The 17,139-nt window shown below is 35.7% G+C and overlaps 1 protein-coding gene across 7 annotated transcripts in view; it reads right to left on the reverse strand.

Annotated features, from left to right (window-relative positions):
• Positions 1 to 16,104, reverse strand: part of Spn (Spinophilin) — a 37,767-nt gene extending 21,663 nt beyond the window's left edge. For 4 of the 7 annotated variants that reach the window (XM_065348197.1, XM_065348192.1, XM_065348196.1 and 1 more), the window contains exons 1-4: positions 8,897 to 9,033; positions 2,000 to 2,383; positions 1,790 to 1,914; positions 1,331 to 1,581 (exon numbers count right to left, since the gene is read on the reverse strand). In XM_065348197.1, the coding sequence (XP_065204269.1) occupies positions 1,331 to 1,581; positions 1,790 to 1,914; positions 2,000 to 2,383; positions 8,897 to 8,927 (791 nt within the window). In that variant the 5' untranslated portion in view covers positions 8,928 to 9,033. Of the gene's footprint in view, positions 1 to 1,330; positions 1,582 to 1,789; positions 1,915 to 1,999; positions 2,384 to 8,896; positions 9,034 to 14,603; positions 14,691 to 15,829 lie in introns of those variants that run through there. The other 3 variants (XM_065348191.1, XM_065348195.1, XM_065348194.1) reach the window with 2 other exon arrangements.
• Positions 16,105 to 17,139: the final 1,035 nt, after the last annotated feature.

Raw genomic sequence — 17,139 nt, forward strand, 5'->3', positions numbered from 1 at the left:
GCGAAGATTTTTTTTGAGGGGGGAGGGGAAGGAAGGGTCCAAACAGCGTTAAAAATACAATCGTAGAAAAAAATATGACTGAGATGGACGATTTCCAGAGTTGTGGCTGCTCAATCGCAAATTTTCGAGATTTCGGGGAATTTTTAAATAGCAAAACATTTGGATTCAAAATTTTACTCATCCTCACTCATATTGAAAGTGGTCCCTGAAACACGTAGAGAGCTGAAATATGCTGTAGAGAGAACATTCCCAGAGTTTTAGATGACCAATCACACATCTCAAAAATTCAACGAGCATTTTTTTAAAAATCTGAACCTCCCCCTCCTCCCTCTTCTAAAAAAGAGCCATATGATCAAAAAATAGTTTTTTTTTTTTTTTAATGATAATAAGTGGTCATTTGATTCATGTTCATCAATTTTTATTTGCAAAGTTCTTGACTGTTTAGGACAATTATTTAAATACTCATTGGATACAAAATTTTCAGTTTGGACATCTGCATTTTTTTTTTAAAGCTGTTCTATGGGTCTCTATATGTGGGCTAGGTATTTAAAAAATGAGTAAAATCGATGATTGAGTGATCGAAAAATTTCCTTGAGAGTTTGAACTGCAAAATCTGGATCATTATCTCTCGAACAACTGAAGTACGATTCAAATAAATTTTGTTTGGTAGATAGAAGAAAATTGGAGATAAGAAAGATGGGAGAGAGAATGAGAATGAAGACGAAAATTTGCAAAATTACAGAAAAAATGTTTTTTCTTTTTTAAAACATTTTTTCATTACGAAACTTTGTGTCAACCCCTCTCCTCCTTATTCACACCTTCCTCATCTACCGAAAAGACGATATTTTATACGTCCAATGAGAGCACCAACAAAGTTACACGAGCCAAAGCTGATTTTTTGACCCTTACAGAGTAAAAGACTTGTGAAATTCCTAGAGAAAATTCAAAACTTGCTGAAGGTTCCGAAATATGCCAAAAATGGTCATTTTCAAGTAGTGGAGGGCCAAAAATTCACAATGAAGAAATTATTCACAAAAAAAAAATAAAAAATTTCCAACAATGACTACTTCAAAGTTTTTTTTTAATTCATCAAAAGCCCAAAAATGGTTTCAAGACCTGTTCTTTCAAACCATTTTACTCGTAGTTTCGTTCAGATTGAAGCACACCAATCTGCCTCTTTTCAGCTTGAAAAAGAATTAATTTTGAAATATTTTCCAACATATTCCTCCTCCTTTCTCGTGCGATCACCAAGAATCAATGAAAATGCCAAAAATGCTGATCTTTCATAAGAGCATACAATATTGCAAAAAATTACTAAAAAATCAATCACCTTTTAACGGTAGGTTTGGACTTTGAAAAATGCGACGTCCAGTTACGTTGCTTCTCTATCAACTCTTTGCTATTAAGTTTACGTTCCGGTTTCTCTGGTTTGGAGCTTTTATCGTATTTGGTGACGACGACACCGTTTACCTTTGGTTCGGAGCTTGATCGATATTTTAGCGTATCGCCGGAGGTGGCTGATCCGTTCACTACGCTGACGCCATTTGGTACTGCGTTCTTCGAATACACCGCGCCGTTTACCTGTAAATAGGTACGTCGTAAATGTAAACAATAATATGTGTTTAGTTTGTTATATACACTATACAGTCTAGCTCACGCCAAGGTTAATTATCATCGCAACTATATACCGATACTTTATATATGCAGTATAGTATAACGGTACAATATGAATGAGCGAAGAAGACGATGACTCTGGTCGAAGACCACAGCTGAGAAGAGTTTTACTTACATGGTTTAGATTTTTCGGCGACGGTGATCTAGGTGATATTAACGATTCGGTGCTGGCATGACTGGATGACAGAGATGAAGGTCTTCTGATCCTTTCGATAGGTTTTACATTGCGACTTTCTTCGCCTATTAATATAAGACAAAATCATACACCATTAATTGAGTAACAACCGACTTCTCTTTGCCCAAAAAAAGTTTGAAAAAAACCTACTTGTGCTTGTACCCAATTTTTCAAAGAGCGCTTTGGCGCTGTTAAACCTAGCCACGTGACTTTCGGTGCGAACGACCGTTATTTGACTACAAACGGTGGTTGTATCGGAATTCGATTTAGGCTCTTTGAATATAGCTTCTGATCTTTGATCGTGTTTCGGCGAAATGGAAGAGTCGCGTTTTATTTTATTATGCGACGCGACGTGTAATAATTCCGGCTCGTTAACGGCCGCCGTAGCCGATATCATGGTCGGGTTTCCCTTGCTTTGGAATATATTGGCTATCTGCGATACTTTGGAGCCGATTACGCGGGTCGTCGCGGCGCCGCCGCTTTCGCCGGTCGTCACCACCGATGATTTTCTATCTTCCATAGTTAGCACAATTTCTACAACAAATAAACGCGTTCGATGCGATTAATATACGAGTACACATTATTGTTACGTAACTTGCAATCAGGTACACTATGCAAATTATACGATGCTCTTCCCTGTTCGATATGGCGACAATATAACATACAAATCACCACCCACAGGCCACTAACATCAACTCGAGCACGTAGTGAAAACATCCTCGTACTTGCTATAATGCTAATAATTTGACCTTTAAAGCGTAAATGCCGCTTGTAATCAAGGTCTTCCCTAAGCTCGTTTACATGTCACAGTGATTCCGTCGTCGTCTGTGCCAAATTCATTATTACCTATACGTTTACAACCAAGCTGCAATCGACGACGAATACGCGTAATTTAATTAGTAATACGGGCGTACACCCGGTGCTCGGTATTGTGGAGGAGATGGTAACTAAAAATCGAAAGGTACGCACGATCCACGTCGAGAATTTCAAAATTTGCAATTCTAGAATACCTAGATAAGGCTTCGTTGAAGTCGTAAAATCTCGTAAACAATATCTCGAATCGTCACTTTTCAAACAGCGGTATACGTAAAATAAAGGATCGAAATGCATAGTATGAATCATTCGCGAACGATAGGGTGAATTTGATGGAAAATGTTCCTGAAAGATGAACCTGTTTGATGAAATTTAATAGAGAAACAGACTAATCGTGCAACTTAATAAGTTAAATCGAACTGTTAATGAACGAATGATTTAGGAAAAATTTTCAGAACAAATCATTCGCGAACGATATAATCCCTCAGAGTGATTAGGAATGAAAACAGGGGTTTTGCACCAGATATTTCTGATCGATAGTAGTCCGACATATGACAATAGGAGTAATTGCACCCCCCCCCCCCCGACGATCCACCGGGACAACTGTTTTCTTAGAGGGGACATCCTAAGGGACATTTTAAAGCAAACTTGCCCAAAAAAAAGTTGTCCTTACTTACAAAATGGCGGCCATTTTGTAAGTAAGGCCAACTTTTTTTTGGGCAAGTTTGCTTTAAAATGTTCCTTAGGATGTCCCCTCTAAGAAAAAAGTTGTCCCGGAGGATCGGCGGGGGGGGGGGGGTTGCAAGTACTCCTATTGTCATATGCCGGACTATAGTAAGTGTAATGTTGGCGAACGAATGAATGAGAATTTTCAAATATTTGAATTGGAATAACACGTCGAGTTCACTGAAAGAGTTGAATTGTTCAAAAGAATCGAGTCGAATCGATCGTGATCAATCTAATCACTGTTTTGATGTCAATTTATGGTTGGCGGAGGGAGGGGGAGGGGTGAACGAACTGTTTTCTAAAGGAGATTTTTCATGATTACTAATTCGAAGGAACTGAATTGAATGAGTTCGTTGTTCGTTCGCGAACGATTCATTCTAGAGAAATGTGATGCCAAAGTGAGTCGTTCGCGAACGTTATTACTAAATTTGAAAAATACTTTCGAACTCTCAAATCAATAGCTCGAAAAATCGTTCTTGATCGATCCGTTCTTCAGTTCGCGAATGATTCGACAATAAACTCACTCAGACCTCCAAACCTAATTTTTAGCAGCAGAAGTTAATGGTAATTGGTATACTTATTTTCTTTTAAAAAAGTATAAACATAGGTAGAGATAAAAATCATTGATTGGAAATATGAGCAAATCGTTCGCGAAGAATCGTTCGTGAACGTAAAAAACAAATTTCAAGAATACTTACATTCAACTTGAATAAATAATTTGAACTTTGAAGAAATTTCGTTCAGTTATTTTCAGAAGTTTGCGTTTCGTTCGCGAATGATTCGTCAAAAATGGGTCGACGATACGAGCAAATCGTTCCGATTCCTTTCCTACACGAAAAATTGTGCTATTGATGTAGAGAATTGTGATAGCATTTTTGTTTGGCAGAGTGTTTCGTTCGCGAACGATTCACTTGTTCGCAATGATTCGAAATTCAAACACAAACGTGAATCGTTTAAGAACGAATCCGAAAGCAATGTCTCTGTCAGTTAGTAGAATGAATAGCTTCCAGGAATTGCTCAGAACGACTTTGATGTTTAGTTATTGAACGATTGATTCAAACGGATGTAATATCAGAACAGAATCGTTCGCGAACGTGAAAAATGATTTCAAAAATACTTTTTTCAAATTCGAAGAGAAGATTTGAAAAAATTCACTTCGGTTATTCAGCATGAGATGTTTTTCGTTCGCGAATGATTCTTCAACAACAGGTTGATTATTACGAGTAAATCGTTCAGTTCCCATTTCCATTTTCTAAATACAAATGCAAAGTTATTAATTACGCCATTAATAATGACTAATTAGAATTTTCAAAAAAAAATTTGTCTGACAAATTTTTTCGTTCGCGAACGATTCACTCGTTCACAAGGAATTACAATTCAATGACAAAAGTGAATCATTTGAGAACGAATGTACCTATTGATATTGAGAGAACTCTCCCAGTACATAAGAATGATTTGAAGGAATCGTTCTGAACAAGTTCATTATTTCGTTCGCGAACGATTCGCTTGGATCTAATGTGAGAATTGAGTCGTTCGCCAAAGCACAAAATAATTGCAGAAAGACGTTTTCGATTTGAATAAGTAATTTGGAAAAAATCGATTCTTTCAACTTGCATGAGTTTAATTTCGTTCGCGAACGATTCACTCGTTCACAATGAATTAAAATTCAACAACAAAAATGAATCATTTGAGAACGAATGTACCTACTGATATTGAGAGAACTCTCCCAGTACATAAGAATGATTTGAAGGAATCGTTCTGAACAAGTTCATTTTTTCGTTCGTGAACGATTCGCTCGAATGTAGCGTCAGAATAGAGTCGTTCGCGAAAGCACAAAATAATTGCAAAAAGACTTTTTCGATTTGAATAAGTTATTCTGAAAAATTCAATTCTTTCAACTTGCATGAGTTGAATTTCGTTCGCGAACGATTCACTCGTTCACAATGAATTAAAATTCAACAACAAAAGTGAATCATTTGAGAACGAATGTACCTACTGATATTGAGAGAACTCTCCCAGTACATATGGATGATTTGAAGGAATCGTTCTGAACAAGTTCATTATTTCGTTCGCGAACGATTCGCTTGGATCTAATGTGAGAATTGAGTCGTTCGCGAAAGCACAAAATAATTGCAGAAAAATTTTTTCGATTTGAATAAGTAATTTGGAAAAATTCGATTCTTTCAACTGGCATAGGATAGGTTGAATTTCGTTCGCGAATGATTCATCAGAGACGAGCAAATCGTTCGATTCCTGAATAAAAAAAATCATGATTTTGTCATTAATTAACTTTGAGTGAGTTATTAGTGAATTTTTATGAAATTACGATCAGATACATTTTTTAGTTCGCGAACGATTCATCAATTTATAATGAATCAATGAATCAAAGGTTCAATGCCTATTGAAAAGATTCATCTTAGAACGAAAGCACAGCTGTTTAAAAAAATTTTTCAGCACGAATGAATCATTTCAGGGGGAATCGTTCTGAACGAGTTCATAATTCGTTCGTGAACGATTCGTTCATAATGTACGAGTATATAAATGCAGATGCATATCTAATGTCAAAAGCAAGTCACTTGTGAATATACTAAATTCTAACCAAATTTTCACAGCCCCTTCAAATTCAATTTGAACGAATCATTTTTTACGAGTCGAGTTTTCGTTCGCGAATGATTCATTGACAGTTTAATACCAACAGCAGGTTCACGCTGAGAAAAACTTATTTGCAAACACGATGCTGTTTTTTTTCTTCAGTGAGTTGTTTGACTTGAGCAATATTTTAATGAAATTTCTAAAAAATCTCTTTACTTTCGTTCGCGAACGGCTGATTCGTTCATGAAGAATATGGTCTCAGAAATGAGTGTTTGCGAAATGAAAAAAACTCATTTTCAAAAGACTCTTCTACTCGTAATTCAAAATTCAAATGAATAATTCGAACGTTTTACCAACAAGTTCGTTATTCGTTCGCGAATGATTCATTCGTTTGAACTATATTCAAATTGAACGCCAACTGTTCATCATTTGAGAATTGTAATCATGTTGAAGAAATCCTTTTTAAAAAGAAACAAAAATGATTTATTTGGAGGAATCGTTTTGAAATCAGTTTATTTTTCGTTCGCGAACGATTCGTTCATCACCTCAAAATTGAATCGTTTTGAGAACTAGCAAAACAATTTTTGAAAGACTCTTCAAATTGAAAACTCAAATTTAAAGACATTTTATTAAATTTTTACAAGTTTGTTTTCGTTCGCGAATGATTCATCATCAATGATGAATCAACAGAATGAGCAAAAGTCGTTCCCAACAAAAAAATCTTACATTTTTTACTTTGGCAACATTATTCAAAATTTCCATCAATTCTTAGAAAATTGCCCAGAATTCTAAAGATTCTTTCGTTCGCGAATGATTCATTTGTTTGAAACGTATACAAAATTCAACGCCATGAACTATGAGTGAATCCTGCGAAAGCTAATGGAATAATGCATTAGATAAAATCGCTTTGTGAAAAATATACATGAATATTTAATTGTCAAGGAACCATTCCAAAACAAGTTCATTTTTCGTTCATGAACGATTCGTTCAAAACAAACGTGATGTAAATGGTGAATCGTTCGCGACTTCGCGAACATGACAAAACCTGTTTCGTAGGATGTTAGGATGTTTTAAATTTGAATTAGTAATGAAAAAAGAAAATGTTTCACTCATTTAGGATTTTCGTTCGCGAATGATTCGCTAAAAATTGAACTGATTCACCCATAAAAATAAAAACAGGCTTTGCTTTGTCGACTGAATTGTTCATCTAAAAGCTAACATTGCACGAAATTATTTTCTGGACGATTTCTCTGAATTCGTTCGCGAACGATTCACATGATTATAGTGAATTCAACACCAAAAATGATTCTTTACAAATTAATGTTTTGAAATTCGAAAAAATTCCTCAATTTAAACGAACGATTCGAATGAATCTTTATTCATGGATTAGTGAATCATTCGCGAACGATCATCGAGCATTTCATACCAATTCGAATTCAATTTTTTCAAATTAAAAAGTATCACAACACACTGTTCGAATAAGATTTTCCATCTCCATATCCATGAATGTTGTGTGCAACCATCTCAACGCAAATTTCGTTCACGAACGATTCACACCTTCAAAACCTTACATGTGCCAAGTCACCAAAACACGAACAACCGTGAGAAAAAAGACCCCCTGATCTAATTCTACAAACATTTCTGCGATCGTATGACGATAACATTCGACTAAAATGGTCACACTTGACGTACTCTCAGCTCAAAAAACACCACCGCTCACCGGTCCGTTGAATCACCTTACGCACTGGCAATGGCACCTATAGCAACTACATAACCGATATACTACGAGGAGTCTACGACCCAAGAAACACGCATAGACATTAGGTATATACAAGGAAGTACACATTCGTCACTTCGTTCCACATGGCGACAAATTTCATTTTTCCCAACTCACAAGACACATTAACCAACGGTTTGCGCGGAAGCTAAATCTATAGAGATGAGTTGCAAAGATACCGCAACAACCATAATGACTCGACTACGCGAATGCGAAATTTCCCCAACATCGCTCAACCTTTCTCTTCACGTTCGCGGCCATTCTCGCTTCTTAGGTACTTCAAATTATACTGATTCATAAACAAACCTATCTTATGACTCGGATGACACAGTAATAAATCATATTTCCCAGCCAAAGAACAGGTACTTTCGTCGAATCACGTCGAACAGCCTTCAATACCCATCGTAATACTCAGATTACTCTTTTTTTTCTCGTTCATTCGTTCAAGAGTCATCGAGTGCAATATCGATTTCTACATAGGTAGGTATCGTAATTTCGTAAAAATTTATAACCGATCGTAAAACATCTACCTGAAAGAAATTACCCGAATAATGGAAATTCTCCTGGCGAATTCTCTACCACATCTTAGTTATGCATCATTTATTCTGGCTACTTGCACAACTCGACATCCAATTCCAAGTCATGTTCTAATCTTCGACTCATAATGAGAGAAGACTTAGCAACCCTTTCAAGGCAACAAGAATCAATCCGAACGATTCCTTATCTTACGAGAAGCAAACTCCAACATCGTTACTCGCCGCTTAATCATCAATTATCGTATTTTTATCACCACCAACATGACACATACAACTATACTACGAGTACCTACTCGGCTAATACCATTCTATTGTTTTAATTAACACAACACGACAAATGAGAAATCAATTATAAAATAATTACGACAGAGTAAGGTAATTTCCATTTCTAACGACTTAATCGGTCTAACACTATCGATATCAAACTTTACGCCGAGTTAACACGATACATAAGCTATACACATTCGCTTTCTGCACTCTTATGAAACATCTGGGCTCGCAGCAGCCCCTCTTTTTACACAGTGTTTCGTTCAATGACTTAAAAAAAGAACCCTTATTATAAATTCTAAAAAAAAAGAGGAAAAGATACACGTCGAGACTTACCAACCCAAGTACCTCGCAGATAAGCCGCCATTTTACACGGAATTTTAAATGATACAGAAACCGACCGAGTGTTTTATACTATGTACAAAATCGTATACACGAACGAAAAAAATATTAACATGTGATGAAATTTCGCACCAATTATCAAGGTTATGATGACGTATAAATGGCAAGTGTTTTTTCTCCATCAGCCATCAGCCTGCTGTGCATGTGCACTATTTGTGTAATAGTGTGAAGAAATGCGTGAGATTCGATTAGTTTAATTAATCCGCAATGTCACGTTGCTGGTAACTGGAGACCGCAGAAAAAAACAGGCTATGCGAATAGAGTGAGGAGGAAACCAGTGTAAATAACGTCGATTCGAGGAAATTAGACTACGAATATCTTCGGAAAAAACGCTCAAATAGGAAAATATTCGTATATACCTTACGATGAATCTATATTTGGAATGGGAACGTGGTTTGTTTCGTTACGAATGTCCATCTAAAGATTTACTTTGGAAAAGTTCTACACAGATAAGAAAAAACGTAAATTTTTTTAATACTGACTCGAATCATTGTATGTACAAGTCGAATTTTCAATTGAGATATAATACGGTGCACAATCCTTCAGAAAAACAATTTTTCCTCATTTTTTTTGTTCGGAAAAAAAATTTTTATGCACACCAAAATCTGTTTAGATTTAGAATCTGTCTCCTCGTAAACCACCCTGAGCTTATCAATTTTGAAAAAAAAGTTCAAAAAATTGGAAAAAATCTGATCTGACATGTTGATCAACTGAGCAGAGAGAGATATGTGATCACTTGAGACTGAGGGTGATGTACTCGAAAAATTCAATCTATTTTGAAACTTGACACACCGAAATTGGTAAAAATAAACGCATCACAAACACAATTTCGCAATTTTTTGGACTATTTAAAAAAAATATCGTATTGAGGCTGCGAAAGCATCGAGAGGTCGTAACTTGAAAATGAACGGATATCCGAATTTTGCAGGACGTCTTTTCATGTTAAAAAAAGCCAAGTTTTGGATTCAGGTATGTTGCAGTTTTACTCATAATTATTTTTTTGTAGTTCTTTATACCTAATAAAAAAGAAGGAAAATCGCTATCATTGGCTCCCTAACCCACCTTGGATAGGTGGGATGGGAGTTCTTTTTTTCAGCAATTGAAATTCCTCATCGCAATGTCCAACTTTAGGGTCCAATCGCTCGAGACTGCTGCAACTTGGAGAAAATATTTTTTCAGCATTTTAAAAATAATCGAGATCAGTCTCAAAAATTCTAAAAGTTTGAAGTTGAGCATTTTTTAAAAACTCAATATTCAAAAGCTCGTCAAATTTCGAAGCTATGATCCAAAAATTTGAATTTTGTTCGAAAAGCAGAAAAAAATAAAATATCGAGCAGCTTTTTTTTCAAAAAAAAAAAAATCGACCTCCCCAACACCCACCACTGGTTTCAAAAATTTCCTAAAAACTGAAGAAGTCGAGTAACAAATGGTTTATATTGAGTCATGGGGGGGGGGGGCTGAGTACGAATATCAACTTATTTTCAAGATTCGACCCATCTAATGTCATCCAAATCACACATGGTTCCCAAAATTTACTAAAAACTAAAAAAAAAAAAACGCCCAAAATATGGTTTATTGGGTGTTTTGGGGGCGCTAAATACGAATACCAACTTTTTTTTTCATTTAGGTTTTCCAACACTCCCATTATTAATCAAAATTTGGTGGAAATTGAAAAAAAAGTACGAAATTTGGTTTATTAGGTATTTGATGGGAGCGCTGAGTATGAATAATAATTTATTTTTCAATTTTTCAAAAAACAAAATTGAGATATTTTAAGAGCCAGGCAGTTTTGTTGAATGTTTTCCAAAAACGTTAGGATCAGTTTATTTATTAAGATCAGTATCACTAAAATCCTAAAAAGTAACCTACATGTCATAATTTTTTTTTCAATTTTCACGAAATGTTGGAGTGGTCGAATTAAAAAAAAATGATATTCGTATTCAGCGCTCCTAATAACCTGATAAACCATCATGTTTCATACGATTTTTGCCATTTTCAGAAAATTTGGAGAAACAGTCAGGAGCGTTGGAGGGGCCGAATCAAAAAAAGAAGCCCATATTCGTACTCAGCGCTCCTAAAAACCTAATAAACCATATGTCACACGATTTTTACAACTTTTTGGAAATTTGGTGGACCAATGAGAAGTGTTGGTGGGGTCGTGAGGGTCGTTGGAGGGGTTGAATTAAAAAAAGAACCTCATATTCGTATTCAGCGATCCCAAAAACCTAATAAACTATGTGTCACACGATTTCTTCCATTTACAGGAAATTTGAAGGACCAATGAGAGGCGTTGGTGGGGTCGTAAAGGGCATTGGAGAGATCGAATAAAAAAAAAGAACCTCATATTCGTATTCAGCGCTCCCAAAAACCTAATAAACCATATGTCACACGATTTCTTCCATTTTTAGGAAATTTGGAGGACCAATGAGAGGTGTTGGTGGGGTCGCGAGGGGCGTTGGAGGGGTCGAATCAAAAAAAGAAGCTCGTATTCGTATTCAGCGCTCCTAAAAACCCAATAAACCATAAGTCACACGATTTCTTCCATTTTCAGGAAATTTGGAGGACCAATGAGAGGCGTTGGAGGGGTCGTGAGGGACGTTGAAGGGGTCGAATCAAAAAACGAAGCTCATGTTCGTATTCAGCGCTCCCAAAAACCTAATAAACCATATGTCACACGATTTCTTCCATTTTCAGGAAATTCGGAGGACCAATGAGATGCGTTGGCGAGATCGGGAGGGGCGTTGAAGGGGTCGAATCAAAAAAGAACCTCATATTCGCATTCAGTGCTCCCAAAAAACCTAATAAACCATATGTCACACGATTTCTTTCATTTTCTGAAAATTTGGAGGACCAATGAGAGGCGTTGGAGGGGTCGTGAGGGGAGTTGGAGGGGTCGACTCAAAAAAAAGAAGCTCATATTCGTATTCAGCGCATCCAAAAACCTAGTAAACCATATGTCACACGACTTTTACAATTTTCAGAAAATTCGAGGGATGAGTGGGGGAGTGGGAGGTCAATCAAAAAAAGAAGTTCATATTCGTGTTCAGCGCTCTCAAAAACCTAATAAACCATATGTCACACCGGTCACACGATTTCTTCCATTTTCTGAAAATTTGGAGGACCAATGAGAGGCGTTGGTGGGGTCGTGATGAGGGCCGTTGGAGAGGTCTAATCAAAAAAAGAAGCTGATATTCGCATTCAACGCTTCCAAAAACCTAATAAACCATATGTCACACGATTTTTACAATTTTTAGGAAATTTGAAGGAACAATGAGGGGCGTTGGAGGGGTCGAATCCAAAAAAAAAGCTCATATGTATTCGTATTCAGCGCTCCCAAAACCCTAGTAAACTATTGGTCACACAATTTTTACAATTTACAAGAAATTTGGAGGACCAATCAATCAGGTATTGGTGGGGTCGTGAGGGGCATTGGGTGGCTCGAATCGAAAAAAGAAGCTCATCTTCGTGTTCAGCGCTCTCAAAAACCTAATAAACCATAATTATGTCACACGATTTCTCCCATTTTCGAGAAATTTGGAGGACCAATGAGAGGCGTTGGTGGGGTCGTGAGGGGCGTTGGAGAGGTCGAATCAAAAAGAGAAGCTCATATTCGTATTCAGCGCTCTCAAAAACCTAATAAACCATATGTCACATGATTTTTACAATTTTTAGGAAATTAAAATTTGTAGGGACAGTGAGGGTCGTTGGAGTGGTCGAATCAAAAAAAAAGCTCATATTCGTATTCAGCGCTCTCAAAAACCTAATAAACCATATGTCACACGATGTTCCCAATTTTCAGAAAATTCGAGGGATGGGGGGGGGAGAGGACAAATCAAAAAATGAGTCGATATTCGTTTTCAGCGCTTTCAAAAACATATAGAATGACATGTCACAAGATATTTAATTTTTTTTGTTACATTCTGACCAAAATTTTGAGGCCTTTTAAACCCCCCCCCCCCATAGTTTTCAAATCTCAACACGAAAGTGTAAAAATCATAAAAATGTAGTCTTCCTGGATTTTTTTTTTAAGTTTCAGATTACAGCTCTGAAGTTTCAAAAATTTTCAAAAATTGAGCTTTGAAATTTTCTACAAAAAGCTCATTTCTGAACTTTTGGAAAGTTTGGCAAATATGTATTTTCAAAACTATTTCCAATCAACGATTATCTTATAACTCCGCAAATAGATAATCTTCAATTGCTGCAAAAAGAACTCTCCCCTGCCCTAAGTGCGGACAGATCAGAAGTGTCTGATCAAAAAGTTACAAATTTTGATCAATTGGGTTGGGAGGGGGCGGGGGTGCTTCCTTGTCTGGGATTAGTTGATTAAAAAGATAAAAAGAATAATGAAAAAAAAGTGTTTTCAATGTGATTTTTCAAATTTTTGAATGATAGCTGACAGCATTCAAATTTCAAATTTTTTATGAAAAGTTGATCTGTCACTCTGAAAGTTCAGATCTAGAGCTTTCTCAAATTTTAATCACTCATTTTGATCCCTTATCTTACTCTTTCATTCTCCATAACAAAATTCGCTTCCAGTTCAACCAGTTTTGAGGCACAAGTTTTCAAAGTTGAACAGTTTTGCAACAAACTACAAATTTGTAAAAAATTACGAGCTTTAGAGGGTATTTATTTCCCCACGTCATCAGAGGGAATTGACCCGAGTTATTTTTAGTTCAAGGTGATACGGAGTAGGTCACTTTCTTTCAAATTAACCATAAAGATGAGCTTTGGATCCGTTCAATATCTCAAGAAGACGTTCAGATATACGTTAAATTACCCCTTCGGGTAAATTATGTAAATAAAGGGTGATCTCAATCGGCGTCTGGCTCTTGATGAGGCACCCTCATGGGCATCAAATCGATCAATAACCTCTCTCGACTTCATCATGTTCTAGCTATTATAGTCTACTCCGTCGTACTTTTTCAATAAAAAACATCTTATACACTATACAGTCAACTCATCCCTAAAATTTTTCAAAGAAAAAGGAATAAACAAACACTACGAATAAACTAATCACACGGTATCGTATATCCCTGCAAGGTTGACGCCCTTGAACAGCCTAAGGCGAATCTCTAGTAGACCTACCACTGTGTTTATCTGTGTCTAAATTTCGACACCATGTAGTGGCATGGATGGCGTAGGCGTCTCAAAGATCATTCACCTCGCAGGATTACTCGACGAGAAAAGAACAACCATGTACACAAGTACATAGCATGAGAAAACGGTAAATTACAAATTTTTATATTGCAGCATTCGTTTACATATATATAGCGATTCGATTAATCGGTAAATTATCTCGGCTGCTTATCAACACAACAAATTATCAGTCGTGTCGGCTTGTGTATGTGTAATCAAACCAGTGTTAACAAATTCAACTTACACAGTTGAATAATAATCACTAATAAGCTAATTATAAAAATTTTAAGGGTTATGTTTATCTAATAACTAAACGAGTTCATTATTTTTTTCTTTTTTTTTCTCTTCAAAATGTAGTATATACTAGCGAAATAAATACAATTCTCGTGGGTTATAATTAGTACCTTCTTAATGTTGTGTGTGAGAAAATAATACTCCAAACACAATAATCACGATACTAAAAACTACCATTTCAAGTTCGTAAAAAATTTAATATTATACTTACGACGACAAAATGCGTGAAAAATTCCCCTTCTGCGATTGGAATTTAATTTCTGCACAGATAGGTACCATTCTTACTCATCCGAGTACCCTGCAACATTAATGCATTTTTATTAGATACCTTTTTTTTTTTTTTTTTTTTTTTTTTTTTTAATAACTAATTTTGCAATTAATCGATCCATTTCCGTTCTCGCGACTATGTATGTAGCTGTAGCCTATTTGAAAAGTGAAAATCTCGATGATAATTTCGCCGAATGAGATGTTGACAATGAAAACAGGAAGTTATACTCGCGCTGATACGTTTGTACGAGTACAAAACGCCAAACAGGTTTTTTATATGTGAAATTTGACGAATTGCGTCCGTTCAGAGACAAGAAATTGAAACCTGTTTGATTAACACAGATAACTCCTCGAGAGTATTGATCAATGAATTAATTTATAGCATAATTAGGCCGGAATCGAAACCACCAATATTTCCAAATTATATCAATTAAGGGCAGATGCACCGTAATAATTTTCACACCCAGTTGACGTATCAGTTTGGCAAATAAAGCTATCAATCAATTGGCAATAAACTTTCGAGTACTCGGTCTACAATTGACACAAATTTGCAATCGTTTTTAGAGATAGTTTTGTAGTGTTGATAACACAACAAACGATGAAGGAAAATCAGTAATGAAGTAAAACTTGGTTTGAAATATGAATTGCAAATTGAGATCAATTCCTCATTTAGAACTTTCTTCCTCCTCGAAATCAAAACATCTCACGAAGGGAATCTTGCTTCCATCTCGATCATTTCACATTTAAAACGATCCCGAATGAAGTATTTTTTCATCAGAAATACTCGAACTTAGAATATCTTGCCACTTGAGAATACTCAGGATACTCGATAGTGTAATTACTTCCTCGATGAGCAGCGAGAGTAAAAACCAGTCAACTGGTTCGATAATTATACCGTACCTATTTACACAACACGAGTAATTTTTCACAAGTAAGCGATTACAAAGATTAAATAATTAAATAAGTACCACAATCAACAGTGATAAAATAATGAAACGAAACGAAACCTCACAAACGAGACTAGATAACAAGATGCCCACTGGTGTACGTCGTATTCGTGTATAATTTTCACCAACTGTTTTACAACCAGCGACTAGCATATATTCAAAGTCTTCTCTCGAAGTTGAATCAGTTTTGAGAAATATATTGTACGAAGAGTTTACTACTTACTAAGAATAATAATACGATTAACTTTGAAGTAGACAGCGTCATGTAATGATATCTTGGAAGCTATGAAGTAGATTCGAAATGAGCACCGAATACACACCGATTACGAGTTTAACACCGCAACTATCACAACGAATTTTAATCAAATGATAATTAACACGAATGGAGACCGAACTAAAATTTTAAATCACAATTTTCACATAGAATTTAACTATTTAATCAATTTAGAAATATTGATGTGATCTTTCTACTTCCCAAACATGAAGAGATGCGTAAACTGCAGAAAATTTTCAACTTGGAGTTCAATGTTGCCACAAACAGGTGTAATGTTTCGTCGTAAAATAAAATTTAAACGATGGTCGGAATTTTCATCAACTATTGTTTTATGTCTAGAGTGATTTTAAATTGAAGAGAATTCATTTTGAAATTATTTCACCAATTATTACGTTAATCTAGACGTAGTTTGGCGGAAAAATCGAGTAAAAGAATATTGCGAAGAAAGTTGAGATTTTTTTGGTTGGAAAAAATGCAACATTGCAAACTTTATTTTAACCAATCAGAAAAATGTTTATTGTTTACATATTTTTTGGCTTGTTTTTTTTTTTTAATTTTAAAACTTTTTGAACTTTTGAGCTTACAAAAGCTCAAAATGCACCAAACTTTACTCGATTTTGGATTCATTTAATTGCTTGATTGCAATAGAAGCTCCGGTCGTCCTTTCTTTTCGTTTTCCATACAAATTTGTTCGCCTGTAAAGAGTGAATTTGTACTTTTTGCAGTGTTCTCGTGTTCTCGACGTTCAGAATCAGGAGATGGATGTACTTAGGTTTCGTGATTTGTAGCTAAAGCTACGAGTATATTTAATTTCAGATTAATAAAGATGGGCTTCCAAACAGCTCGAAAAAATGAATCGTGTGAGATACCTAAATAAAATGAATTTAACGGAGCCAAGTTTACATTCAAAGACTCAAAGTTTCTGTAATGTCAGCCCAGTTTTTGCTTTACCTTTCAGAACAGATTATAGAGTTGCTGAAGAGTAGCTTGTGTTTTCCAACATCTTTTTCTAGTTTGAAATGATCAACTGTTGGAATTCTTGAGCAATGAACTTCATTAAAATACCTATATTTCAACAAGAGAGCAGCGGGTTTATGAGCAGTTTATCGCTGGAAAATTCGATTTCATTCACTTGCTTTTCCACGTACATAATCACAAAAATTTCTAATCTGAATCCAAACTAAACGATCAAGATCAGAAGAGCAGTTCAATTCTAAATTGTCGATTCTTCATTTCCTACCAGACACGGTTTTTTAATG

This window comes from Planococcus citri, chromosome 2, assembly GCF_950023065.1.
Source record: "Planococcus citri chromosome 2, ihPlaCitr1.1, whole genome shotgun sequence".
In the NCBI taxonomy this organism is placed as follows: domain Eukaryota; kingdom Metazoa; phylum Arthropoda; class Insecta; order Hemiptera; family Pseudococcidae; genus Planococcus; species Planococcus citri.